Raw genomic sequence first — 27,669 nt, forward strand, 5'->3', positions numbered from 1 at the left:
TGAAATGTGAATGATGGTACCTTGTCTATAGGGCAGCCCTTGAACATAACTTTATAACATATCTCAGAATAGAGTTTGTTATACTCAGCTTCCCTTTCTGTGATGACATGCTTGGCCATACTGCATGAAATTTACATGCAGATTTTAACTACTAGAAGTTTTGAGGTGAGCAGAAAGCATTGGATTAAAAATCACTAACATCTTGCTTTTCTCACTCACAGACATGACTTGAGATTCTACCATGTAGCCAGAAGGGCAATAATGGTGAGATAATTTGTATGACAAGACTCATTAATTATAGAACCCCCCGAAGCAAGTACACTTTCCTATTTAATCCTGGCAGTTTCCTGTTTGCCGTGTCAAATGTTTGATGCCAGAACATCTGAAGCTGTAGTGCAGGGCACCCACTTTTCACACCATTTTCTGGAATCTACACAATTACTTTAGCTTCCCTTCATCTTCACTTTAAATTGTATCCAGAATTTTTCCCTGAGGAAAATACTTCATCTGTGCTTTTCCTATTTTTTTTTTTTCCTGAGAAGGAGTTTTGCTCTTGTTGCCCAGGCTGGAATGCAATGGCACGATCTTGGCTCACTGCAACCTCTGCCTCCTGGGTTCAAGCAATTCTCCTGCCTCAGCCTCCCAAGTAGCTGGGATTACAGGCACCCACCACCAAGCCTGACCAATTTTTGTATTTTTAGTAGAGATGAGGTTTCGCCAAGTTGGCCAGGCTGGTCTCGAACTCCTGACCTCAGGTGATCCGTCCACCTTAGCCTCCCAAAGTGCTGGGATTACAGGCATGACCCACCGTGCCCAGCCATCCTAAGATATTTTTATTGTGTGTTTAGTTTCTTCCTTACCCTCCCCATACATTCTGGTGAAGACTTGAGTGTCTTGGAGACTGGACCAGAAGCCATGACTATGGCTTCTCGCGAGAACAAAGGCCACCATGAACCATCTAATTCTCATTTGCTTCTAAGAAGAGATAGACTAGGTGGCTTGCTGATTTGAACGAAGCACCCGTGAGGGAAAGTTTAAAAAGGAAAGCGAAACTTTGTCAAAATCAGCATTCACCAACACAAGGCAATTTGGAAAGTTTTCATGTGTCTCCACCCTAAATCTGCACTAATTATGCACTAAATCTGCACTCCGCCCTTGAACCTCTTTTCCCTTGGCTAAATAATCCACATTTCTCTCCTCATAGACTGCGATTCGCATCTCTTGTCCTAACTACTTTCCTATGATGCCTTTCCAAGTTCTCTACATTCATTGCAAGTATGGAATGGATTTCAGGACATAGCAACACAAGAAAGGAACTGGTGGATACCAGTCATTCTATGAGGACGTCCCCCCAGTTTGTGCATTTAACATCACTATTTATATATCCCACTAAAGCAGCTTTTAACAACTTAATGTGACGATGCCAACACATATCCCAAGTTTCATTTATGTGAATTGAATTTGAACAAAGGAAGTGTGTCATTTTAAAGAAAATCCACCCACCTAGCTTGGAGAATCTAAAAAGTTAAATATTTGACCTACTTGTCAGTGTTGAGATGATCAGATTTTCCTTCTTTTCTGTTCTCTGTTTCATTTCTGTAGCTACCTCTTCTGGATTCTTTTTATTCCATTTCCCTAGTGGCTCAATCGTATCGACTAGTGAAAATAGAGTGGTACTTTAGTAATTACTGCAGGACTTTGGGCTTGAGAACAACTAGTGTAAATTTGGTCAGATTTTGAGTTTTTTTTGTACTTTGCCTACATTTCTTAATTTGTGTCCAGGCTTTTGTGATTCAGCTGGCATCTAACATTTCACAGGAAAATCTAGTGTTTTAGGGGTGTCAGTAAAGGAGAGAATTCTCTTGAGGCTGATTTGCTTTCTTAAACTCCTTCTAATTTGTTCCAGCTTTAAAACTGTGAATAGAGACCTCATTAAACCTCTTCTCACAAACCTTCCTGCACTGCACATTGGCAGAAGGCTGCTTTGATGGGAGGCATTTCTCCTTTGTGGCTGCCCCCAACCCCCTTTTTTTCAATGTTGGCAAACAAAAACCTGGCAAGAAGAGTGGCTATCACAGACTTGGACAAATTTTGATGGCACAGTTTTAAATGCTCAGATAAGGGGCCTTTTGGTGGCTGACCTATGTGAATTGTTTCAGTCCAGAAAGGAAAGGGGCCTCTTAGCAGGAGCCTTTGTATGAGAAGAGAGGAACCAAACCTGCCATTCAAAGCTGCTCAGCATGCTCATGGGTTATAGCCTGCCTCACTTCTAGCCAAGCCCCACTCTGCAAGTCTGCAGAGGATAATCCAGCCCTGGTGAGGGGACCTTTTTCTCCTTGACTGATCTCTCAGCCCAAGGGGCCGCCACATCCACACCCTTTAGCAAAACAGGTACACCAGGCAATACCAAGCAGAGGTTGCGCATATTTTAAATGAGGATTTTAACTACTAGAAGTTTTGAGCTGTGCAGAATGCATTGAGTTAAAGAGCACTAACATCCTGCTTTTCTCTGAGAAAAAAAAAAAGAGAGAGAGAGAAAAGCAGGATGTTAGTGATGCTGAAAAAGCCAGCCTCCAAAAGAGTTTGCTGCTGAAAAGCTTCTCTTGTCTGCTTTGATCTTTAAAGGCATAAATTATCCATACCTGTTCCACAGACACACCTTGTTGTCTTGTTGTCTTAGGTATTATTGCCTTAGGTATTATTTTCAATGCACCAGTATGGTTTCTCCTTCCATGTGGATCTCTCCATCCTTGTGCCATCTCTGGGAGAACACAGAGACCAACATGCCCGTGCACTGTAATATTCACAGCTGTGTTGAGGCCCTTTACCTAAACCAAGACTGACCCCAGAGAGCTTCTTCTCCCTGCAGACCCATCTACGTCTCTACAGTCCGGCCGCAGTCAAAGCACATAGTCGTGATTCTGGACCACGGGGCTTCGGTCACAGACACTCAGCTTCAGATTGCCAAGGACGCTGCTCAGGTCATCCTCAGTGCCATCGATGAACATGACAAGGTGACCGTGACCCATGTGACCCCAATGGCATGAGGTTCTCCTTGAATGCCTTTTTTAAAGTACTTTATTGTTTTGTGATATAACAGATCCTCCTTGACTTACAATGGGGTTACATCCTGATAAATCTATCATAAGTTGAAATTGCATTTAATACACCTGAGCTACATCATAGCTTGGGCTAGCCTACCTTAAACATTGTCAGAACACTTAGGTTAGCCCTCAGTTATGGAAAATCATCTAACACAAAGCCTATTTTATAACATAATAAAGTATTGGCTATCTCATGTAGTTTGTTGAATACAGTAGTATACTGCAGAATACTGTATCAGCGGTTCTCCTTTGTGATTGCATGGCTTACTGGGAGCTGTGGCTCCCTGCCATTGTCCAGCACCATGAGAGAGTATCAGGAGCCTGGGAAAAGATCCAAAATTGAAAGTACAGCTTCACTGCCTGCCTATCGCTTTCGCACCATCGTAAAGTCAAACCATTGTATGTCAGGGACCATCTGTATATTTTTTTAAATCCATCTTTAAAAGGACTTTGGGAAAAGAGTATTATTCTAATATTTGAGGAAGCAGCCACCAATCCAAAAATCTCTTTTGTAACTACCACCAACCTTAGTCTTATACTTCTTTATGGCTCATGGTAAGGTTTCTAATTAGCCATGACTTTCACACTGGAGGTTATGCTGAGGAGGAGAGGGGTGGGGGATGTAGATGCTGGTGGATGGCTGAATTTTATCGCAAGATTGTTGGGAAGTCAGGGAGAAGGGAAAGCTACTAGTGGCTGACTAATCTCTGGGACACCTTGGAGAGAGGTGTGGGTACAGCTAATGATAATCTATTGCGTGTGGACATCTTCTGCTTCATCATTTTGACTTTGCCAACTCCAGCAGTTTTGCTCACTAACTTAGTGGCTTAAAACACACACACCGTACTCTCTTACCCTCACCCTCACCTCCAGGTTGAAAACCAGGATAGTTCATTCTTGCTATGACTTTTCTCTGCATAAAATAGTTTGTGTGTGTGTTTAATGTTATATATGAACACAGTACTACTCCTTCATCTTGGAACAAAAACCAAACTCTAGGGGTTTCCCCACTTTACCAGTCCTTATGGATCCTTTTCAAATTTGATAGATTGATGGCTCCAGGGATTTATTTTGAAACTCTCAGAATCTGTTCTGTAGGCCTTCTCGTTCCTTGGGCTCTTCTGTTACACAAACAAATAAATCTTTAAGTGGTAGGATAACAGGTTTGGTTTTGGTTTTTGTTTTTTTTCTTTCCTGCAGATTTCTGTGTTAACTGTGGCAGATACCGTCCGGACTTGCTCACTAGACCAGTGCTATAAGACCTTCTTGTCTCCAGCTACCAGTGAGACAAAAAGGAAAATGTCCACCTTTGTTAGCAACGTGAAGTCTTCAGACAGTCCTACCCAGCACGCAGTGGGATTCCAAAAGGCATTTCAGCTGATTCGAAGCACAAACAATAACACAAAGTTCCAAGCAAGTGAGTGCGTTCTCTCAGAGGACTTACAAGCATAATAGATAAAGATGGCAATAGGAATATATTGTAAATTGATCACACAATGATGTTTAGAGAGATTTTATTATTTATTTATTTATTTATTTATTTACCTTGAGACAGGATCTTGCTCTGTCCAAGCTGGAATGCAGTGGCGTGATCATGGTTCACTCCAGCTTTGACTTCCTGGGCTCCAGCAATCTTTATACCTCAGCCTCCCAAGTAGCTGGGACCACAGGCGTACGCCACCACACCCAGCTAATTTTTGTATTTTTGGTAAGGAAAGGGTTTCACTGACTGAGACCTGTCTGATCTCAAACTCTTGAGCTCAAGCAATACACCTGCCTTTGCCTCCCGAAGTGCTGGAATTACAAGCATGAGCCACTGCGCCCAGCCTAGAGGGATTTAAAAAAAAAATTGATTGGGGGTGAGGTGCGGTGGCTCATGCCTATAATCCCAGCACTTTGGGAGGTCAAGGCAGGCAGATCACAAGATCAGGAGTTCGAGACCAGCCTGGCCAATATGGTGAAACCGCATCTCTACTAAAAGTACAAAACAATTAGGCGGGCGTGGTGGCGATTGCCTATAGTCCCAGCTGCTCGGGAGGCTGAGGCAGGAGAATCACTTGAACGCAGGAGGCAGAGGTTGCAGTGAGCTGAGATCATGCCACTGCACTCTAGCCTGGGCGACAGAGTGAGACTCTGTCTCAAAAGAAAAAAAAAAATTCATTTGGGTTAAAATTGTCATGTGTTGTCATCATCATCATCAAATACTAGGATGTTAACTGGATTTTTCTCATCTTTCCCAATCAAAGATGGTCAGTCTGTACAATTTCTTGACTCTCTGAGCCTTCTCTTCCTGCCCCTTTATTTAGATCATGTCTGCACTTACGTCCTAAGGGAATCTCCACATCCTTTCTAATGCTAATTGTCAGCTTTGCTTCCTCTTTGACTTAGAGTGAATGTCTGCTTGTGCACACGTGGACGTGAAGCGGGCAGCAGGAATTCTTGCCTTGATCCTTCCTTCTTCTAACCAGCTGTCATTTAGATGAGCACAGTCTTTCAGATGTATAAAAGCACTCTAATTCAATTTTTTTTTTTTTTTTGAGATGGAGTCTCACTCTGTCACCCAGGCTGGAGTGCAACGGAGCAATCACAGCTCACTGCAACCTCCACCTCTCGGGTTTGAGCGGTTCTCCGGCCTCAGCCTCCTAAGTAGCTAGGATTACAGGCATGCGCCACCATGCCTGGCTAATTTTTGTATTTTAAGTAGAGACGGGGTTTCACCATGTTGGTCAGGCTGATCTTGAACTCCTGACCTTGTGATCCCCCCACCTCAGCTTCCCAAAGTGCTGGAATTAGAAGCGTGAGCCACCACGCCTGGCCTCTAATTTAATTTGTATATATTAAAGAAAATCTGGAATTAGGATGCATGCTAAAGTACGGGAAAAGATATTTGAAATGGAGCTCATGCTTTGGAACTACTTAAAGGAATCTATTTCATTTTTCCTTTTATTTAAAAAAAATCTGTTTATAGGCCAGGTGCGGTGGCTTATGCCTGTAATCCCAGCACTTTGGGAGGCCAAGGCAGGCAGATCACGAGGTCACGAGATCGAGACCAGCCTGACCAACATGGTAAAACCCCGTCTCTACTAAAACTACAAAAAGGACGTGGTGCCACGCGCCTGTAATCCCAGATACTTGGGAAGCTGAGGCAGGAGAATTTCTTGAACCCGGGAGGCAGAGGTTGCAGTGAGCCAAGATCGTGCCACTGCGCTCCAGCCTGGTGACGAAGCAAGACTCCATCTCAAAAAAAAAAAAAAAATCTGTTTACGGTTTTTTTTCTTTGTTTGAAAACATTAATGTATCCTATTGAGATAAATTTAAAGAATACATTCCCAAGCGCGTCATTGTGTCTGTGTTTAAGCTAAGCACTGATTAATGCAAAGCATAGTGCCTAGCACATAATGGATCCTCAAAAGAAGGAAGCTACTGTAATTATAACTAATGATGGTACATGGTGTGTTAGTTTTATGTTTCCGCATAACAAATTGCCACAAACTTAGCAGTTTGACGCAATATACATTTGTTATCTCACAGTTTTTGTGGGTCAGGAGTCCGGGTACAGCTTAGCTGAGTCCTCTGTTTAGGGTCTCACGAGGTTACCATCAAAGTATTAGCAGGACTACTGTACATTCAGAGTCCTAAGGTTCATGCTAAGGTTCATTCATGCTAAGGTTCAACAAACATGAGCTCCCATGTTTGTTGGCAGAGTTCATTTCCTTGCAACTATGAGACTCATTTCATTTACTTCTTCAAGGCCAATGGAAGAGCATCTCTTCAAATCCCTGGCTTCAGAGAAGGCTTGGACCCTCTTGTAACAAGCTCGTCTGAGTAAATCAGCCCCACTATCCCTCTTGATTTAATCAGATTACTCTCGCTTGTGATTAACTCAAAGTGAGTTTATCAGGGACCTCGGCAAACATCCATCCATCTTTGCAAGGATACGTAGCACAATCACAGGAGTAATGGCTCATTACTTGCCATAGTCTTCTTCTTAGAAGCAAGTTACAGGTGATGCACACATTCAGTATACAGGATGTTGCTCATTTAGATCATCTTAGAATTTGGCCTACTAGCTTTGGCAAGCATCAGCTATCCACAAACCAATATTATGGGGTGGCTGAGTGTAAAGTTGCCCTTGGTTCAGTAAGGTCAGTTAACAAGGCTGAACTCAAGTACTCAAGGCAGATTGGCCTGTTTGTCAACGCCACCCACCCGTCAGCGTTCCTCACTAGAAGTGTTCTTTCTACTGAATTCTGTCATCGAACCATCTTTAAAGTCTAGTTTCGATTATTACACTTTTCAAATAATGGAGAGAAATGTTAGACTAGCAGTCGCAAACTCAGATGCCCACAGTGGCCAGGCAGCACATGTGAGCTGGGGGAAGGTAATGAGGATGAGTTGGAGAACATGGTCACACGGAGCATGCACCATCCAGAGGGCAGCTGCTCCTCTGTTCAGTCCATTGAGCAGGAATGTCTGCCCAGTGCTGCCAGATCTTCTGTTTTAAGAGATGCCAGAAATCTGGATTTTCATGTGAAATCCCTTGATTTTCAAATGTTGACATTTGTTCCAGCTTTAAAGCTGTGAATAAAGACCTCATTAAATCTCTTCTCACAGACATTCCTGCACTGCATGTGAGCAGGAGGCTGGTTTGATGGGAGGCATTTCTCCTCTGGATTTTTCTGTGTTTGTTTTTCTTAATGTTGGCAAACAAAAACATGGCAAGAAGATTGACCATTAGAGACTTGGACAAATTTTGAAGGCACAGTTTTCTAAATACTCAAAGGAGCCCTTTTTAGGCCAAGTAGTAAGATGTATCTAAGGCTCACTGGCCTCTAGTTTATAGCTTTTACTGACAGTTTAGAGAAAAAATAATCTAGATTAGTTTGTATGAAGAAAAGACTTCAGGAATGAGCGTTGTCCAGTTTGTTAAGGAGCGGTCCCAGGGTACTCTCAGGCTATATAGCCCAGGAGTTATGCAGGTTATGGATTTCAACCAGTGTTCTGCTCTGAAATTTTTCTAACCTTGTGAATTTGTCTATATTGTTTTATTTTCTCCAGACCTGGATTCCTAATCTGTAAATGGAGGGATGATAATATCCAGGATTCCATCATAAATATCCAATGTATATTTGCTGTGATTATTATGATACTCAGTTTCGTATAAGACTTCTAGCTCCAGCTAAACTAGATTAGATACCCTAGATGTCCTAAGTTGACCTCAGGCCCAAAGATGGCCATGGCCTAGGCAACAGTATAGCGAGGGGTCTGTATACACTTCCTAGAAGTTTATTCTATTGTAAACTCTATACATCACTATTTCTCTTCACTCTACAGACAATTATTTAATGTCTACCGTATATCTGGTCCTGTTTTGGTTGCCACCTGTGAGGTTATTCAAATAAATAAGACCTACTCTTGACGATCGTTGCAAGGGTTAGTCTGTACATGAAAGTACACTTTAGTATGCCCACATTGGTAGCCATATAAAAATAAACTACATGTCATAAATCATTGTTGGTTGACACTAATTTGCCTTGTACCAACCAGAAAGTCTAAAACTTTTGTCCAGTTCTGACCCTTTCTTCAGTCTCATGGTAGATCTTTAACTGACAGCATTAACATCTTGGAGTTGTTTGTTCTGAATTTGTTTTGGAGCTGATTAGTTGAGAATCATAATGAACCTCAATTAAAGATGGTTAAGAGTGGAGACCTAATGGTATGAGCAAAGCCCAAATTTGAGTTGCTCTTCCCCTTTTGATGTTGACCCCAAGACATGCCTGGTGGCTTATAGAGAGACTCACCAAATGGAGAGCTATTACATTTTCTTCCAGTTACATGCTGCATCTCTGCTCTACCCCAAGTCCCTATAATTACTCTCCCCTAAAATTGCTCTAACTGGGTGACTAAAAAGGGAATATCCCAATGCATTAAAAATACAAATCAAACCAAATTTGACAGATCTGATAAGAATGGAAAAATAACTCAATTGTTCTTGAGGATAAGGTGGGAATGGAGTCAGGGGTTGGGCAGAGCCAGCAGGGATACTTACAGAGTGTGTCTTATTGTTGGAATGGAAAGAAAATGTGCTTGGCTGCCAAAGGAGCTCAAGGGCTACAAGCCTTCTGGCTTTCCAAACATGGACCTTTGCCCTAGAAACAGCTCTAAATGACAGTGTATTTTATGCAGAATCATAAGGCTAAGTGAGAAAACAGACACTAGGGTTCTCTTTTAGGTCAGCCTAAATGTGTTCAGGAATTTATCACATGTACTTTTGCGATGAGCAGATGGTTTGTGTCATACCATAGATCCTCCTCATGCTATATCTATATCTATATCTATATCTATATCTATATGTTTCCCCCAACTAGGGACTCAAGCAATTTTTGTTTTTGTGTTTTTCAGTCTGAAGTTTAAATGAACTGTTTAGGGTCCTTATAAAATAATTTACTGAACTGTATATACAACTTTGAAAAAATATTGACATCTGGTTTGTTGACATCTAATTTAAGACAAGAATCTTCCTGAAATGTGTAGATTTTCTTTTTGCATCAGCATTTACTTCCTAATCTCTGATAACTAAATAGTGAAATTTAAATGTGCAGTTAATGTTCACTAGAGAATGTTCAAGTATCAAAATTGGTATTAAGTATTAGGAGTAAATAAGAGGAACTTTGAATGCATTTATTTCTTAGAGTCAAGTTCAGTTATCTATGACATTCATACATTATAAGTTAACTGTTCAATTCTGCATAATAAAGAATACTTAAGTCTAAAATGGGAATGTGTAAACTGAAGGAAATTCAAGCTTTGTGTCTTCACCATTAGGATAATTTTTTAAAGGGTAACCGTATTCATTAACTATTCCTGTGTAACAAATTATTCCAACATTCTGTAGCTTAATACATCTTTATTGTCTCATAGTTTCTGTACATCAGGAATCTGGGCACGGCATAGCTGGGTGCCTCCAGCCCTACAAGTTTCTTGAGATTGCAGTCAACCTATTGACCAAAGCTACGGTCATCTCAAAGTTCTACTGGGGAAATAGCTGCTTCCAAGCTCACTCACACTTGTGCTGGCAGGATTTTCAGTTCAAAGGGCCTCTGTTCCTTGCCTCTCCATAGGACTGTTTACAACCTGCCAGCTGGCTTTCTTCAGAGTGAGAAAGCCCCCCCCCTTGCAGAAGCCACAGTCTTTTTGTAACCTAGTCTTGGTCTTGATGTTCCTTCACTCTGCTGCATTCTAGTCATTATAAGTGACTCACTAAATCCAGCCACACTCAAGGAAGGCAACTACCCCAGGAGGTGAATGAATGTGGAGGACATGGAATCACTAAGGGACCAAGTTTGAGGTTGCCTGCCACAGTCACTTTAGAGCAACCTCAACTAAAAAACAATAACCAAAACCTGAAGAAATAAGTATATAACATATTACATAGATTTTTATTTCTCAGTAAAAAATATGTAGAATGTCCTAAAAATATATATTGAGGCCATGCATGGTGGCTCACGCCTGTAATCCCAGCACTTTGGGAGGCAGAGGCGGGCAGATCACTTGAGGTCAGGAGTTCAAGACCAGCCTGGCCAACGTGGTGAAACCCCATCTCTACTAAAAATACAAAAAATTAGCTGGGCATAGTGGCACGTGCCTGTAATCCCAACTGCTCAGTAGTCTGAGGCATGAGCATCGCTTGAACCCTGGAGGGGGAGGTTGCAGTAAGCTGAGATCATGCCACTGCACTCCAGCCTGGGTGACAGAACAAGACTCAGTCTTAATACAGATATATATACATACATACACACACACACATAAGCACACACATACACACACATACACACATATTTAACATATATATTTAACACATATACATATATGTTAAATCAAAGAATTGCAGATTAGAAAGAGGATATAAAAGTCCAGCTCTCTGACTTCCCTCTTTTTATTGTGGTCATTGAGCCTCTGCTTATTTATCTCTAATTGTAGGAAATTTATCACCTTTGTTTTTTTCAGTCAATCCACTTGACAGAAGTTCTACTGGACCAACCTAACTCTCAGTTATTCTACCTCTCAGCCCTGTTTGGAAAATAATTTCAATTCTAACTCAGGGCTGCTACTTCAATCCAATGGCATGGTTTTTGTTTTCATTTTGTGTGTATGTTGTAGTTTCTTTTTTTTCTCTTTTACCTTCTTTTTGTCATCACCTTTTTGCTGATAGTCTTTACTTAAAATAACCAATTATTCTTCACAGCAACACTATTAAGTCAGTCCTGTCATTACTCCCATTTTATAGACAAAGAAAATTAGGTGTAGAAACGTTGAGAAATTTGCCTCAATTACCCAGATGCAGCTTGTAAGTAGCAGAGCTGGGCTTTGAACACAGTCAACTGGCTTCTAAGTCCATGTTTCACTGCTCTACTGATGAGATTTTTCAATGAAAATTACCTAGAGATATTTAGTACAGGAGCGAATAACATTATGTGCCTGAAGAGCCCTGAAAGAATCATCATTTTAAAGCCTGATCCTCAAGAAACAAGCATTCATGGTGGTGTTCCTGCATCACAGAGGAAAGGATAAGTCCCGTTCTGCATCATCTGTTTCGGAAGGCAGGAGAGATTTCCATTTGGATTGGCTTAAATTACTATAACCATGGGTGCCTAAAGGAAATCACCTCCTTTTATCTGGTAAATATATGTGGAACATCCTTACCCGATGCTGCATAAATGTGGCCTCATTGTCCAGAAAGGGTGGGATGGAAGAAAGGCAGAAGCGGGAGGATGAAAGCCACAGCATCAAATGGGAGGAACTAGGAACCATGGGCTAGGCAGGTCCTCGAGGTGGGGAAGTCCAAGGACATGAACAGGAAACTGAACTGCTGCCTTTAGCCAGAATCCAAATAGAGCATTCAATTGATGTGTTTTTGCTTAGATACAGACATGGTCATCATTTACCTGTCAGCTGGCATTACATCAAAGGACTCTTCGGAAGAAGATAAAAAAGCAACTCTCCGAGTCATCAATGAAGAAAATAGCTTTCTAAACAACTCCGTAATGATTCTCACCTATGCCCTCATGAACGGTAGGTAGTATTTCAAGATTTTCCTTTCAGATCAAAGATCCCTCTAAGTGTATGCTGCTTTAAAAAGAAGAAGAAGAATCATAACAGTGTGCTTGGATGAAGGCTATGGGAAAAGGCAACCAGGCAGCTCTTTCTCTACCTGATGTTGGTATTTAGGGCGTGTTACAAGGTTCCTTTCTCTTCATCTGTCTCTCCAGCTAACTGCTTGTTTCTAAACCTCTTCTCCACTGGCATGGTCTTGCAGAGGATTTTATACAGCATCTCCCCGCCCCACCTTTTCTTTTCAGTTCTTCATATTCTAGGATTATCTAAGGTTTTAACTTATCTCATTGGTTTAAGCTGCAGGAAGCCAAAGCACTGACCTAGATTCTTCTGTGCTACCGATCTGTGAATATCACATTTTCCTACAGAATCACCACCTGAAGCCTCTTCTGCCACTTTCTCCACCTCAGCTTCCTTAGCTGAAAAATGGAGATAAGCATTATCTACTTTGCAGTGTTGTTGTGAGGATTAGCCTTAATGTACAGTAAACACTCATTAAAATGGATTGTGCTGCTATTGAATGACAGAATGTAAAAGGGTTTAGAAATTGGCAAATTCAAGCTACTACTCCATTTTTCCCCTTCTGCTGTTCAATCTGTCCGCTAGTCTGAGTGCAGCACTGTTTTCTAGCCGTATTGTATCTCTCCGCCTATTAACACATTGCTTTTCTTCCATGACATCTTCAGGCCCATTGCCCTCAGTATTCAAAGTGGCCATCTTCTCTTGTGTTTAAGAGGCCATGTCTTGGCTGGGCACGGTGGCTTACGCCTGTAATCCCAACACTTTGGGAGGCCGAGGTGGGCAAATCATGAGGTCAAGAGATCAAGACCTGGCCCACGTGGTGAAACCCTGTCTCTACTAAAAATATAAAAATTAGCTGGGCGTGGTTGAGGCAGGAGAATCACCTGAACCCAGAAAGCAGAGGTTGCAGTGAGCTGAGATTGCGCCGCTGCAGTCCAGCCTGGTAACAGAGAAAGACTCTGTCTAAAGAAAAAAAAAAGGCCGGGCACGGTGGCTCAAGCCTGTAATCCCTGCACTTTGGGAGGCCGAGACGGGCGGATCACGAGGTCAGGAGATAAGAGACCATCCTGGCTAACATGATGAAACCCCGTCTCTACTAAAAAGTACAAAAAACTAGCCGGGCGCGGAGGCGGGCGCCTGTAGTCCCGGCTACTCGGGAGGCTGAGGCAGGAGAATGGCGTAAACCCGGGAGGCAGAGCTTGCAGTGAGCTGAGATCTGGCCACTGCACTCCGGCCTGGGCAACAGAGCGAGACTCCGTCTCAAAAAAAAGAAAAAAAAAAAAAAAAGCCAGGTCTTGAGCAGCCTTTCCCACCTACTATCTTTTGTTTCTCTTGTCACCTGCAAAATTTCCATGTAGAACCATGTGGTTTAGGGACAGTGGGCCTCATATTCTGATGTGCTAAGGATTCCTTGGGAAATGGCTTTAAAATGCAGATTTCCAGGCATTGCTCTCAGATTCTTATTCATATCGTCTTAGGAGGGGTTCAGGAATCTTCATTTTGGCCAGGGTGATTCTCTTCCAAATGTTTTCTAGACCACACTTGAGAGAACACAGGCTGTCGTCTAGTGGTCCTTAGCTGCTGTCTGCATTTGCTAGTCGTGTGGCTTACGGCAAATTACTTAATCTCTTTAGACTGCAGTTTTATCTGTGAAATGAAAAATAGTTAAATCTACTGCATAGGGTTGTTGTAATAATAAATAAGCAATATGTGATTGTGTTGAAAGTTCTTAACGTAGTACCTGGTAAAGAACGGGTCCTCGAAGGCCGGGCTCTGTGGCTCACGCCTGTAATCGCAGCACTTTGGAAGGGCGAGGTCGGTGGATCACGAGGTCAGGAGATCGAGACCATCCTGGCTAACACGGTGAAACCCTGTCTCTGCTAAAAATACAAAAAAATTAGCCGGGCATGGTGGTGGGCGCCTGTAGTCCCAGCTACTCAGGAGGCTGAGGCGGGAGAATGGCGTGAACCCGGGAGGCGGAGCTTGCAGTGAGCCGAGATCGCGCGGCTGTACTCCAGCCTGGGCGACAAAGCAAGACTCGTCTCCAAAAACAAAAAAAAAAGAATGGGTCCTCAAAGCCAGTGAAAGGAGTTTATGAAAGCTTATATGGTTTCCTCTCTCAGACAGCATAGCTCAGAGGTGGAGCTCTGCCATCCAGGCCCAGATCTCTGTCCAGTCCTCTTTGTCCCCTGGCACCTTGTGCCTAATTCTGATAAGCATGTATCCCATTTTACTGTAGTAAGGTGCTCACGTACTGTCCTCTCTCTCTCCCGCCTCCACTTTCCACAAGAATGTGAACTTCTCAGGCATGAACTATGTCTTAGTTTTCTTTGCATTCTGAGCGCTTAGCACAGGACTGAACGCAGGTGAGGTGAGTGAGGATGCCTGGGCACATGCCCGTCAGTGTCATCTCTGATCACCTGTTGCTCTTTTCTCTTTTGTGTTGGCTTCTTTCATTCATGAGAGGTAGGAAGGGAGGGAGAAAAGGAGGAAGGGAGGAAAATAAAATTTACTGACCACCTACCATGTACAACATAGGGTACTGAGGTTTCAGAGCTGTATTATGCAAAGTTCCTGTCTGCGAGATGCTTATGACCCAGTGAGGAAGATAGGTAGACACAGAAGATGAATGGAATTCAATAGAAGAGGAGTAAGGAGGCCCAAAAGGAAGGGATTGCTTCTCTTCCATTAGATTTGAAGGTCTGCCCAGGCAGATGCTTCCTTACTTCCTTGCTGCCACCCATTCCTTCACTGGTCCTAAATTCTTCAACCAGAGTCTCTTACACACTTTCTGTGTTCCAGTAATTCCATACTTTAGAATCTCTAGTTATTTCCATCTCAGCATCCTTTTCTCTTATCTTTCCTCGTTTAATCTAACCAGACACACATCCTCACTGCCGGTTTTCTCTTTCCTTCTCAGAATGCTGTTTCTACGTGTGGTTCACTAGAGTAGACACACTTACCTTACTTACAAATAGGGAAACAGATTGACTAAGAGAACCTTGGAATAAAGAATTTGTTGTCAGCTAAAAATTAAAATACTTGGGCCAGGCTCAGTGGCTCACACCTGTAATCCCAGCACTTTGGGATGCCGAGGCAGGCCGATCACCTGAGGTTAGGAGTCCGAGACCAGACTGACCAGCATGGTGAATCCCCATCTCTACTAAAATACAGAAATTAGCCAAGTGTGGTGACCTATGCCTGTATTCCCAGCTACTCAGAAGGCTGAGGCACAAGAGTCGCTTGAACCTGGGAGGCAAAGGTTGCAGTCAGCCAAGATGGCACCACTGCACTCCAGCCTAGGCAGTAGAGTAAGACTCTGTCTCAAAAAATAAAATAAAAATAAAATAAATAAAACACTTGAACTACTGGGGATGAGAGACTGGGAAGGGTACCAGAGAAGTTGGGGGGATTGGAAATGGTTAATGGGTATTGATTGGTAATGGTTACATTCTATCTAACAAAAATAGATAGAATGAATAAGATATAGTATTTGATAATATAACAGGGTGACTATAGTCAATAGTAATTTATTATATATTTTAAAATAACTAATACAGTAGAAGTTTTATGTTCCTAATAGTACAAAGAAATGATAAATGATTGTGGTGGTTCATACCTCAATTACTCTGCTATAATTATTACACATTGAACACCTGTATCAAAACATCGCATGTATACCATAAATATATACACCTGCTATGTACCCATAAAAATTAAATTTAAAAAAGAGTTTATTGTCAGAATTAGAATACACACAATTGTGGGAGAAACTGGGAGAAATTGTGGGAAAAAAAAAAAAAATGAAAGACCCAAGATGGGGAGTTGACATCTCAGAAAGTTTAGTAACCAAGTTGGGGCCTGCTGGGAAGTCTGAGAAGTCTGGAAGCTAGGAACACAGAAGACCACTTAGGAGACCTGGTGTAGAAGTCCATGGAAGGATGTTGGCTTTTTGTTGCTGCCGGCCCCCATGCGTGCTCAGTGAAGCATCTGGAACATGCCTGGGGTTGCTATCAGTGAGCAGGTCAGCAGCTGGGAAAGGGAGCTGAACACAGAGAAGAGTAGGACAAACTGGAGCATTCTGGCCCCTCAGTGTCTGTCTCTCACCACTTCTTTCTTTGTCCCCCAAATCTCGCAATATAGCCCTCACGTTTTGCACTTTTAATCTGGTAGCATACTAGAGAAGAGGATCCTGGGAAATGTAGTTTCTAGCATGACCATGTTGATAATAGGCAACCCAGCGTACTTACCAATCAGCCACCCTACTGACCTACCGCCACTGCTGCATAAAATCTCATGATGGAGTAACACCTCATACTCAATCCTCCATAACCTTCCATCCCATGCTACTCTTCTTTGCCTAGTAGATATTCTTGTTTGTCACTTTTCTTTTACATTTTGAGAGACTCAAGCAGTACATGACAAAGAAGGGAAATTTATTTATTGCTTGAGTTTTCTTCTTTTATTGTTTTACTTCTGTGAGCTTCTCAAGGATATAAGGTCAGGTACCAATCGTGTCTTTGGTGTTAACTTTTACTCTGGAGTGTACCCCTCACCCTCCATCTCAGCTCTGTGCCATGCAAAGGGAACAATAATCTGATTCTGACTTAATTTGGCCCAGATATTTTTTCCTTTCCTTTAGTATTGCATGTGTGGAGCAAAAGTCAAGTTTATTTAAATATAATGTGTTTTAAGAAATAAATGATAGGCCAGGCATGGTGGCTGACGCCTGTAATCCCAGCAGTTTGGGAGATAAGAGGGGCAGATCACTTGAGGCCCGAAGTTCGAAGCCAGCCTGGTCAACATGGTGAAATGCCATCTTTACCAAAAATCCAAAAAAAAATAGCCAGGCATGGTGGTGTATACCTGTAATCCCAGCTACTTGGGAGGCTGAGGCATGAGAATTGCTTGAACCTAGGAGGTGGAGGTTGCAGTGAGCGAAGATTGCGCCACTGCATTCCAGCCTGGGTGACAGAAGGAAACTCTGTCTCAAAAAAAAAAAAAGGTAGGGGGTGGAGGAAAGAAATTAATTTTCATTTTATTCTGCCATGATTTTAGAAGTGGACTTCCAGTGCTAGAAGTATGTACACTCTCTCTGTAGAAATGCTAAAGACGTATGTGGTAGATGAACCATGAAAGCTTCAGATTCTTTTTAATGACTGAATAGTTCATGGTTTGCTATTGAAATCTTCAGGAACATGAGACAAAACCTTTTTAAAATGAAGTGGTAGAACCTCAGTAGTGGCTGAAATCATTTTGAATTCGTTTACAACAGTGCCCATATGCAATCAGTTTCTAATCCTTTTGACTATGTTCCAACAATAGCAAACTAAAAAAAAAAAAAGTATTACATTTATTTTTGTGCTATAAATTACAGATGTTGTAGAACAATACATTCCCAGTATGCCTAAATTTTGTACAAAGTTTTCAAAACCCTCTAAATGTAAAAAAATTATATTAAATAAATCAAATTCAGTATTATCTTAATATCAAGTATGAATATGTTTATAATTAAAATGAGCTTAAAGAAACAGGGTTTGGAAGCATCAGTAAATGCAGTCCATAATTCTTTCATTTAGTTGCATGAGACTTTGGCAAGTGGTTTTATAGGTGAAGAAGTAAGGAATGAAAGGATAAACCTCTATCCTTTAAAACTCTTATGGTTTCATCTACTACATTAAATTAAATGCAGATGTGTTAATTATTACTTTTCTTTTTAAATATTAAATGCAGAAATGAATTTTCATTTTATAATTAACTTATGGGGAGAACACATTCTTACTGAATGGGACTCCTTTATTTACGCATATGTTTTTCATCATTGCCCTGTGAAGAGTCCCTTTCCCCTCTTGACTATCTCAGGGAAGACCATGCCTCAGGCTTTGTTTCCTCAGCAGGAACTGGTATTTGTGTCCAGAGTCCACGCGGTCTCTGCAAAAACCCCTTTGGTATTACAAGACCTCATCCATGCCTGTATTTGATCTAAATGGCAAGAGGTTGAATGAATATAAACCATTTTGCTTTCCGTGGTCTTCTCTCGGCTTTCCATTTTAGATGGGGTGACTGGTTTGAAAGAACTGGCTTTTCTGAGGGATCTAGCTGAACAGAATTCAGGGAAGTACGGTGTGCCAGACCGGACGGCCTTGCCTGTGATTAAGGGCAGCATGATGGTGCTGAACCAGTTGAGCAACCTGGAGACCACAGTGGGCAGGTTCTACACAAACCTTCCCAACCGGATGATTGATGAAGCCGTCTTCAGCCTCCCCTTCTCTGATGAGATGGGAGATGGTGAGTTTGGATAGACTTCCTGTTAAAGGAAGGGGAAAAGAATTGGGTGGATAGAAATGGGTGCCTCTTTCTCAGGATCATAGGATTTCTTAGCACCCCTGCCACCTGTCCTATAGTTCTGCATTGTACAGCAGAAATCCCCAGCCCAGGTTCTTCCTTATTACCCTGGCCAGAGTACACAAAGTGGATGTTTCCTCTGGGGAGGCTATGTGAGGATTCTCAAATATCCAAAAGTTTGTGACTTAGGACTAAAGAGTAGCTTTATATCATGGCACATGGGGAATGAAACTCAGAAGTGCCGAGGATTCAGCCTGAGACAAGGCAACGCGGTATCATGGCACAAACACGGGCCTGGCCTCATATGGGCTTTCAAATTCCACTCTTCCACTTGAGGTGTTGTCCTTGGTAAGTTATTTAATGGTGTTAATTCTCCATTTGGTCACCTGTAAAATGGGATAGTAAATCTTTCAGATTAGGATTAACTAGATAACATATATGACCTGTCATTATCTAGTTAATCTAGGATTACCTAGATATTATAAAATAAATGATAACACATGACCGGCATACCATTCAATTATAATTACTGTTTTTATTTCATTTATTAAATGTATTTTACCTTTGTTGTTGTCATTGTTATTATTACTAACATCAGCGTCGCCATCATCCTGATGCCTAAGTTACCCATAACAGGATGTTGAGTAAAGTACTGAACCTTCACAGGATTCAATTTCCTGACCTATGAAATAGAATCTGGAAAATGTAACAGAAAATACAACATTTCTCTCAAGGCAGTTGTGAAGATTAAATGCAATAATAATAAAACATCTAGAACAATGCCTAACAGTATATTTTCAGTAAACGCGTGATCTTTTTCTTTTACTTCTCCACGTTCTTTCCCTCCTCCACGCTTTTCTCTATATCCTCCCCTCTTTCCTTCCTTGACAGAGAAGAAAATTGAAGAAGTAGCTAATTATTAGCCAGACAGGCACCATTGCCATTTGAGATATTATATTTATGTTTTGTTAGCTAGGAACTAACAAATATGAATTGACAAATATGATTTTTTTTTTAAACTCGTGTAAAAAGTAACAAGCCTATAGAGAAGGTGTTTTCTAGAAACTAGGTAGACATTCTCTTTCTATAAGGAAGAAATAAGCCAACTGCCGTTATATCTCAATTTTTATTTTTAAAGAGCTAGGGCCTCTCCCTCTCACCCAGGCCGGAGTGCAGTGGCGTGATCATAGTTCACTGCAGCCTCTACCCCCTGGCCTCAAGCAATCCTCCCACCTTTGCCTCCTAAAGTGCAGGTGTGGGCCACCATGCTCAGCCTCACTTTTTAAAATCACTCCTATTACTGTCAGGGCCTACACATGTATATAGAATAGAAACTCCCACTTTTAGACAAGGTTATTTCCCTTTTTAGTGAAAACATGAAGTCTTAAATCCAAGTTACCTTTTATGCATGTAGCCTACATTACTGAGTGCCAGCCAAGCATTGTGCCAGGCAGTGATGAGTGAGGCTCACCTCCTACCCTCAGTAAGCTTGTAAGTCTGAGAAGAGAAAGGCAAATCAGTAATTCCTGTTAATACTGTGTGAAAGGGACAAAAGATGTAGAAATCCAGTTTTTCACAAACTCAGAAGTTTATATAGCCAAATTCTATTATCAATAGTGGTATCAGGTAGGGTGAGACTCCCTCCTAAATCCAGAGAGCTGGATTTACCCTGAATGCTTTAAACCAAATCACATGTAGAAATTGGGCCACCTGTTGCCTGATACCATCCAAATTTTACTCCTTGGGGCCTGTGTTATGAATCCTGTGCCGTGGATTTCAGTGATTGGTTCGCAGACCTATTGAATTCCTCTGCTGGAGTGTGTCTGTCTTTTCAGTCCCTAGAATTATTGAGTGACACATCCTCGAATGGCTTGATTCTAGGGAAACCCATGTTTATGTGACTGTAGTTCAAAACCTACACAGATTAAAATATCAGTTACTGAACATATTTCTTTTTAAATAGTAAATCTATGTGCTTTAGGTTAAAGCAGAGAGAGTGATTGAGGATTTTGTCAGTATAACAGGAGCTTAGCATACTTTATTTGCCATAATGGGATCAAGAGTCTTCTGTCCCAGTTGATAATTGAAAAGTAAGATTGTGTTTCTTTTTTAAGACTTTGTTCTCAACCTGTCCAGAGGAGAATAGAAATTTGAAGCGAACAGGCATCTCAGTCCCTGAGTATTTCTGTTGTACTTTACTGATCTATGAAAGTGGCTTTAATCCTAGACTAAAGCTCAGGGGACTGTGGCGGGCAGATTGTGACCTCTGTCTCTATGCTGGTCCTCTCAGCCTGCTCCTGCCGCCTACAAGCTATTTATCCTGGGAGACCTGGGAAAAACCTTCTCCAAAATGCATTTCTAAAACCTTCTTAAATACCTGTTATTTTAAAACGTTTTAAAACAGATAGCATTCTAAATATGAACTGCTTAAAAAAATGCTTTTGAAACCAAAATAGAGACCCGTTGCATGACTTCAGAAGCTTTTTCAGTGATGTATCCACTTCTTCTTACCAAATGATGCATTTAGTTGGCCTATGCAACCATAGCAACTCGATAATACCTCAAGTGGACATCATATGCAATTCTCTGTGTAGAAGCTCATTCTTTGTAGAAGCCTTCAGGAGTGTTTAATCCCTTTGCTGGATGTTTCTAGAAGAATGGCTTTCTGATAGGCTGATAGACATCAACATGACATCAAGCACAGGAAAACACAAAATCAAGATAAAGATAAACAATCCATCTTTTTGTTTAGAGTTTTCTTTAGAGCCATAGGGTTGTATAATTGTTGGGGATCGTAAAGATCATTTTATCTCACCCCCGCACCCCATCTGATATATGGAGAGACTCATTCCAAGACATAGCACAACTTACCAAACTCAGCAGGGAAGCCACGAGGAGAAACCAGGTGTCTCGATCTCAGGGCCATGCATTGACCCACCATCAGCACACTCTGTTTCTGCATTTTCCTCCTGTGTGCTTTGCCCTTTCCCTAGTTATCCTATTGTTGTTGTTGTTGTTTTTCATGGCCTATTACCGAAATACGGTCTTTATATTTTGAAAAGGTTATTAAAAAAAAAAAAGAAGGAAAAATTATGCACTAGAGACTGTGTAGCCCACAAAGCCTGAAATATTTCCTGTTTGACCCCTTACATAAAAATGTAGGAACTCCTGGCCTGAATGACTGGAAATACATTCCTTTGGAAACTTAATTCCTCCTTCAGCTACTTGAAGTTCTGTATGTTCAGATACTGTACCTTTCTAAGATTTTTTCCCCTTGTTTTCACCTTTCTTTAAAGGATGCATTAATGGGGTATAGTAATAATATTAAGCATTCGTTTATCTATAGTCTCTTTTGATCTAACATTTCCTAGAAATCAGTAAAGCAGTTAATGCTGTATCCTTTAAACAGGTGTATGAGCCAGGCACAGTGGCTCATCCCCATAATCCCAGCTACTTGGGAGGCTGAGGAGGGAGGATCACTTGAGCCCAGGCAGTTGAGGCCACCATGAGCTATGATCGCACCACTGCATTCCAACCTGGGTGACAGAGTGAGACCTCATCTCGAAATATTAAAATAAAAAAAAATAAACAGATGTGTGAACCAAGGCTCGGAGAAGTTATATCCGATGTCACCTGTACAATACAAAAGGGGTACAGCTGGACTATAAGTACAGTTTTTAGATTCATTGTCCATTGATCTTTCAAGTTCAGCTGAATCTACCTACTTCATGAAATAGAAAAAATGTATTTAGTGCTGCTGATGTTTTGCACTGATCTGGAATGTCTTATCTTTTTAGGTGAAAAAGTAGTGGAAAACATAGAAATTGCTTCCATTTGAATTAACTGCGCTATCTGAGCTGCCAAAGATCGCTCTTTCCCTCCCACTCTAACTCATTTATTACGCTGTCTGCAAAGGCAGTGCTTGATTACTGGACCACATGGGAAACTTTTCTTCCAAACAAAATTGAGACAGCTGGTAGAAGCCTTCATGATTCACCGGAGCACAGTGCCAGTCTTTGTCCAATTCCTTCTCTGCTATTCTTTAGATTTATTTTGTTTTTAACCCATAGGTTTGATAATGACTGTGAGTAAACCCTGTTATTTTGGAAACCTACTTCTGGGAATTGTAGGTGTGGATGTGAATCTGGCTTATATTCTTGAAGACGTGACGTATTACCAAGACTCTTTGGCTTCCTATACTTTTCTCATAGACGACAAAGGTAACCTGCTAAATGTTCATCCTAAGAATACTTTTTAGAAACCTAAAGAAAATAAGGTATAGATATTCTCCAAACAAAATAGAAAAATTGTAGTGTAAAGAGCATTGTGACTAAGATTGCTCATTTGTAGTAGAACACCATAAAGATGGCAGAGTGGATCTCCAAATTACACATGTGTTCCTACGTTCTTTGAGGGGTAGGGAACAGTTATTTGTAAATCAGGAAGTTAGACTGGAGGATTGAATGATACATTGAATATCATCCTTTGACATGAACAGATACTTTTCAAAAGAAGAAATAATGCAGCCAACAAGCCTATGAAAACAATCTCAGTATCCCTGATCATTGGAGAAATGCAAATCCAAACCACAGTGAGATACCATCCTACACCTGTCAGAATGCCTATTATTAAAAAGTCAAAAAATAGCAGATGCTGGCGAGGTTGCCAAGAAAAGGGGACACTTGAACACTCTTGGTGGGAATGTAAATTAGGTCAGCCATTGTGGAAAGCAGTGTGATGATTCCTCAAAGAGATGAAAACAGAATTACCATTCGACCCAGCAATCCCATTACTGGATGTATATATATATACACACACACACACCCAAAGAAATGTAAATCGGTCTATCATAAAGACACCTGTATGTTCATTGCAGTGCTATTCACAATAGCTAAGACATGGAATCACCCTAAATGCCCCTCAGTGGTAGACTGGATATAGAAAATGTGCTACATATGAAATACTATGCAGCCATTTAAAAAAGAATGAGATCATGTCCTTTGCAGGATCATAGATGGAGCTGGGGGCCATTATCCTTAGCAAACTAACTCAGGAACAGAAAACCATATACTGCATGTTCTCACTTATAAGTGAGAGCTAAATGATGAGAACACATGGACACAAAGAGGAGGACAACAGACACTGAGGCTACCTAAGGGTGGAAAGAGGGACAAGGGAGAGGAGCACAAAAAAAAACTATTGGGTACTATGCTTAGTACCTGGATCACAAAATAATCTGTACAACAAACCCCCACGACACAGGCTTACCTATATAATAAACATGCACATGTACCCCTGAAGTTAAAAAGTTAAAAGAAGTTAAAGAAACAAAAAAAAAAATGTCATCCTTTGGATCTTTTTTTTTTTTTTTTACTAAATTGTTATCTTAGATTTACTTAAGATTTATGTGGTAGATTAGAATGTTTTATAAAACAACGAAACAGCCAATACCTCCAAAATACTCTTGATTAGACGGATGTTTGATAATTTAAGACATCTTTCCACGCTGCAAGAATTTTATATAAGCACATATAAAACAGGTTCAGTTTTTATTGGACTGGTGAGTTGTACAATGAGAAGTTGAATATTGGGCAGCCAGCCCAGAGTACCCCATATTTCAAAACAGTGATTCAGAACTTCCTACAACATGTTTCTTATTAACATGCATTTTGTTTTCTTATTGCAGGATATACACTTATGCACCCATCTCTTACCAGGCCATATTTATTATCAGAGCCCCCACTTCATACTGACATCATACATTATGAAAATATTCCAAAATTTGAATTAGTTCGGCAAAATATCCTCAGGTAAGAAAAAGGTGAGGGTCATAGGATTCTTTTTCCCTGAGAATGGGACCCATCAAAGCCACATACGAGTATTTACTATAAAGTGTAACACAAGTGTATAAATTATTTTAATGTTATCGAAAGTATTCTCAGTAATGTTTCCATAAGAATAGCACCCAAGATTTTGCTCACTTTGTATCACAGATAAGGTCTCTTGGAACTATCATTTGAGGATAATGTCTTGTAAATCAAATTCTGTGTTCACATTGACTTTCATTGTAAAATCAGATATATTTCATCTCATTTTCAAAAAAAAGTTCCAATGATACCAAATTGAAAAATGTTGGCAAAATAAAAGGCTAAGTTGAGGACCAGCTTTGTTGCATTTGCCAAAAAATAGCCTGGCAAAGTAGCATCCATTCCAAGTGGACAGCACAATCTTATACATTGTTTTTTCTTAAAATAAAAAACAGATTGGATTTTTTCCAACTGTGATACATTATTTTGGCAGATGGTAACCTGTAGAGGAATGAGTCTTTGTGCTCATTGGTTGAAAATTAACGACTGAGCGATTTGAGACAAGTTAGTCTCTGGAAAGAATTAGAGTTGGGGAGCAAGGATGGAGAGTAAGGAATGTTTTTAATGCAGAGCTGACATAATGCTTTTACGAAATTGAAAATCTCACATTATCTCTTTCAAAACTGATGAGTTTCATTGGTATTCAAAATCAGGAGGTGGCCATTGGCTCACAGCTTCTTCCTTGCCTTTAATTAAGTGCTTAATTTTATCTTTTGCCTGAAATACTTAATTCTGTTTGCCAACACAGCCTCCCTCTGGGCAGCCAGATTATCGCAGTCCCTGTGAACTCATCCCTGTCTTGGCACATAAACAAGCTGAGAGAAACTGGAAAGGAAGCCTACAATGTTAGCTATGCCTGGAAGATGGTGAGTGAGAGGAAGTTGTTTTTGCTTGAAGAGCTACAGGGTGCAGTGCTCTTGTTCATATGGGAATTCTCAGGAAGGGGGTGGCACTTGGGTCTGATATTGTGTCTCAGAATGTGACTAACCAAGTTTTAAAGTGATTGAGAAAGAAGACATTCCACAGATGTTGTATAATTATTTTTTCCTTTTTTGTTTATAAAACTCATAATTGTTCATGATGAATTCATCACACCATATAAAAGGATAGAAAGCAGAAAGTAAACTATGCCCAGCCTGGACAACATAACAAAATCCCATCTCTATAAAAAATGTAAAAATTAGCCAGACGTGGTGACACATGCTGTATTCCCAGCTACTCAGGAGGTTGAGGTAGGAGGATTGGTTAAGCCTGAGAGGTTGAAGCTGCAGTGAGCCACGATAGCGCCAAAACTATCCACTTCCTTCCTTCCTTTAACTTTCCATTCCCCATAAGTAGCCACTTAGATCAATTTCCAGAAAATGTGTATATACAGACAGGCATATATATGTGTGTGTGTATATACACTCACACACAGCTTTAATGGCAGGCATATATATGTGTGTGTGTGTATATACGCTCACACACGGCTTTAATGGCAGGCATATATATGTGTGTGTGTGTATATACGCTCACACATGGCTTTAATGGCAGGCATATATATGTGTGTGTGTGTATATACGCTCACACACGGCTTTAATGGCAGGCATTTATATGTCTGTGTGTATATATGCTCACACACGGCTTTAATGGCAGGCATATATATGTGTGTGTGTGTATATATGCTCCCACATGGCTTTAATGGCTATATAGTATTGCATTGTGTGGATGACCCAAATTTCTCTAAACACTCCCCTATTAATGCACATTTCAATTACATCCAGTTGGATTTTTTCAGTTCAACTCAAATTGTGGAGGTTAGGAGTTTAAAAGGAGACGTGAAAGCATAAGTACCCTCTGACATTCTCTAAGGAAAAGAAAATCTTAGATTAGAAATTGGATTATTCGTGTTCAACACAAGCAGATAGTTTGGCCATAACTTGTGGCACCCATTTCTGCTTTCTCTTAGCAGATTCATTCAGACACCAGGCTTCAAGGAATCACAGAGAAAGCAGATCTAACACACACTGTTCACATTACCTGTGTTTCTTTTTCTCTCCTCTTCCTTCCCAATTAACATAGCAGTGCTGTTGAAAGACCCTAAATACCATAACTGACCAAAAGGGGAGTGGACTTTTATTTTTATCATCAAATTTTAATCACTGAACATAAAATGCAGTCATGCATGAGATTTTTCTTGGATGGACAAATCTGATGTTTAACCTGTTGACTCCAAATAGATTCATGTAATCATCCCTTTACAAACTACTTATTGAACATTTTCTGTGTACTAAGAAGGAAAAAGAAGATTGATACTCTCTCTGCCTTCATAGAGCATCGAGCCTAGTGGTAGATGCAGACAGTCAAAGAGCAACTCGACACAGTGTCTGTGCCTTTATCAGTTGGATCAGGAAAGATAGGAATTGGAAGTAGCCAGAATGCATTTAGGCAGGAGTCTCTTCCAACCTTCTTGTTTGGTTCTTAAAGTATCACTATTGCAGTAGCAATTACTAAAATGCAAATGAAGCAAACAAATTAATAAATGAAACTATTTGAGAAACTTAATGTTTACAAGCCTAATTCTACTGGTAGTTTGTTGTTTGGTAATACACATTTGAGGAAGGTCAAAGCCTATTTTGAAATTCTCTTAACTGATTCATTTTCAGATTTTTCTTTAGAATGATAGCACCATCTGCCCTTATGTTTATATCATTTTTAAAGACAAATTATTTAATTTTAATATCAGAAAGAGTGAGGGTGAACCAGTCATCAAATTAGAAAACAGACTTTTGTGCTTAAAATTAGAGATTGTTTACCTCCAGCATATTCTGATTGAAAGCAACTCAGTTACATCCTGGGAAAATATCTTCATGGTTGTTGGCATTAAAAGGAAAAGTAGGAAATGTAGGCATCTGCGTACAGTAAAGAGCCTCAATGTTAGTGTGTTTTTTTTTTTTCTTGGTACAGTAAAGAGCCTCAATGTTACTGTGTTTTTTTCAGTGATCCTAGTAAATTCTGGTTATTCTCCTTAGGCAGATTCGACGTAGTAATCATGCAGTCACTTCAGGTAGCAGTGTTAGCTTTCTCCAAGTTCTAAAATTGTTGAGCAGATCACTATAAGTGAAAACTTAAGGAGATAATAAATAATGAGATTGGAGACTTGAAAAAAAAAATGCTAGGCTGGTTACCCAGTAATAAGGGCAAATATTTTTAAGATCTCTTTAGTTACTTGTTGGGGA

General features: G+C 40.6%; 1 protein-coding gene across 1 annotated transcript in view; it reads left to right on the forward strand.

The window, feature by feature from the left end:
• The window catches only part of CACHD1 (cache domain containing 1), a 225,867-nt gene that overhangs the window by 162,206 nt on the left and 35,992 nt on the right, over window positions 1-27,669 (forward strand). The window contains exons 6-12 of the mRNA XM_050757476.1: window positions 2,870-3,014; window positions 4,305-4,521; window positions 12,027-12,176; window positions 18,294-18,527; window positions 22,655-22,804; window positions 24,271-24,394; window positions 25,200-25,317. Coding sequence (XP_050613433.1) covers window positions 2,870-3,014; window positions 4,305-4,521; window positions 12,027-12,176; window positions 18,294-18,527; window positions 22,655-22,804; window positions 24,271-24,394; window positions 25,200-25,317 — 1,138 coding nt within the window. The remainder of the gene's footprint in view (window positions 1-2,869; window positions 3,015-4,304; window positions 4,522-12,026; window positions 12,177-18,293; window positions 18,528-22,654; window positions 22,805-24,270; window positions 24,395-25,199; window positions 25,318-27,669) is intronic.

Source organism: Macaca thibetana, chromosome 1 (genome assembly GCF_024542745.1).
Source record: "Macaca thibetana thibetana isolate TM-01 chromosome 1, ASM2454274v1, whole genome shotgun sequence".
In the NCBI taxonomy this organism is placed as follows: domain Eukaryota; kingdom Metazoa; phylum Chordata; class Mammalia; order Primates; family Cercopithecidae; genus Macaca; species Macaca thibetana.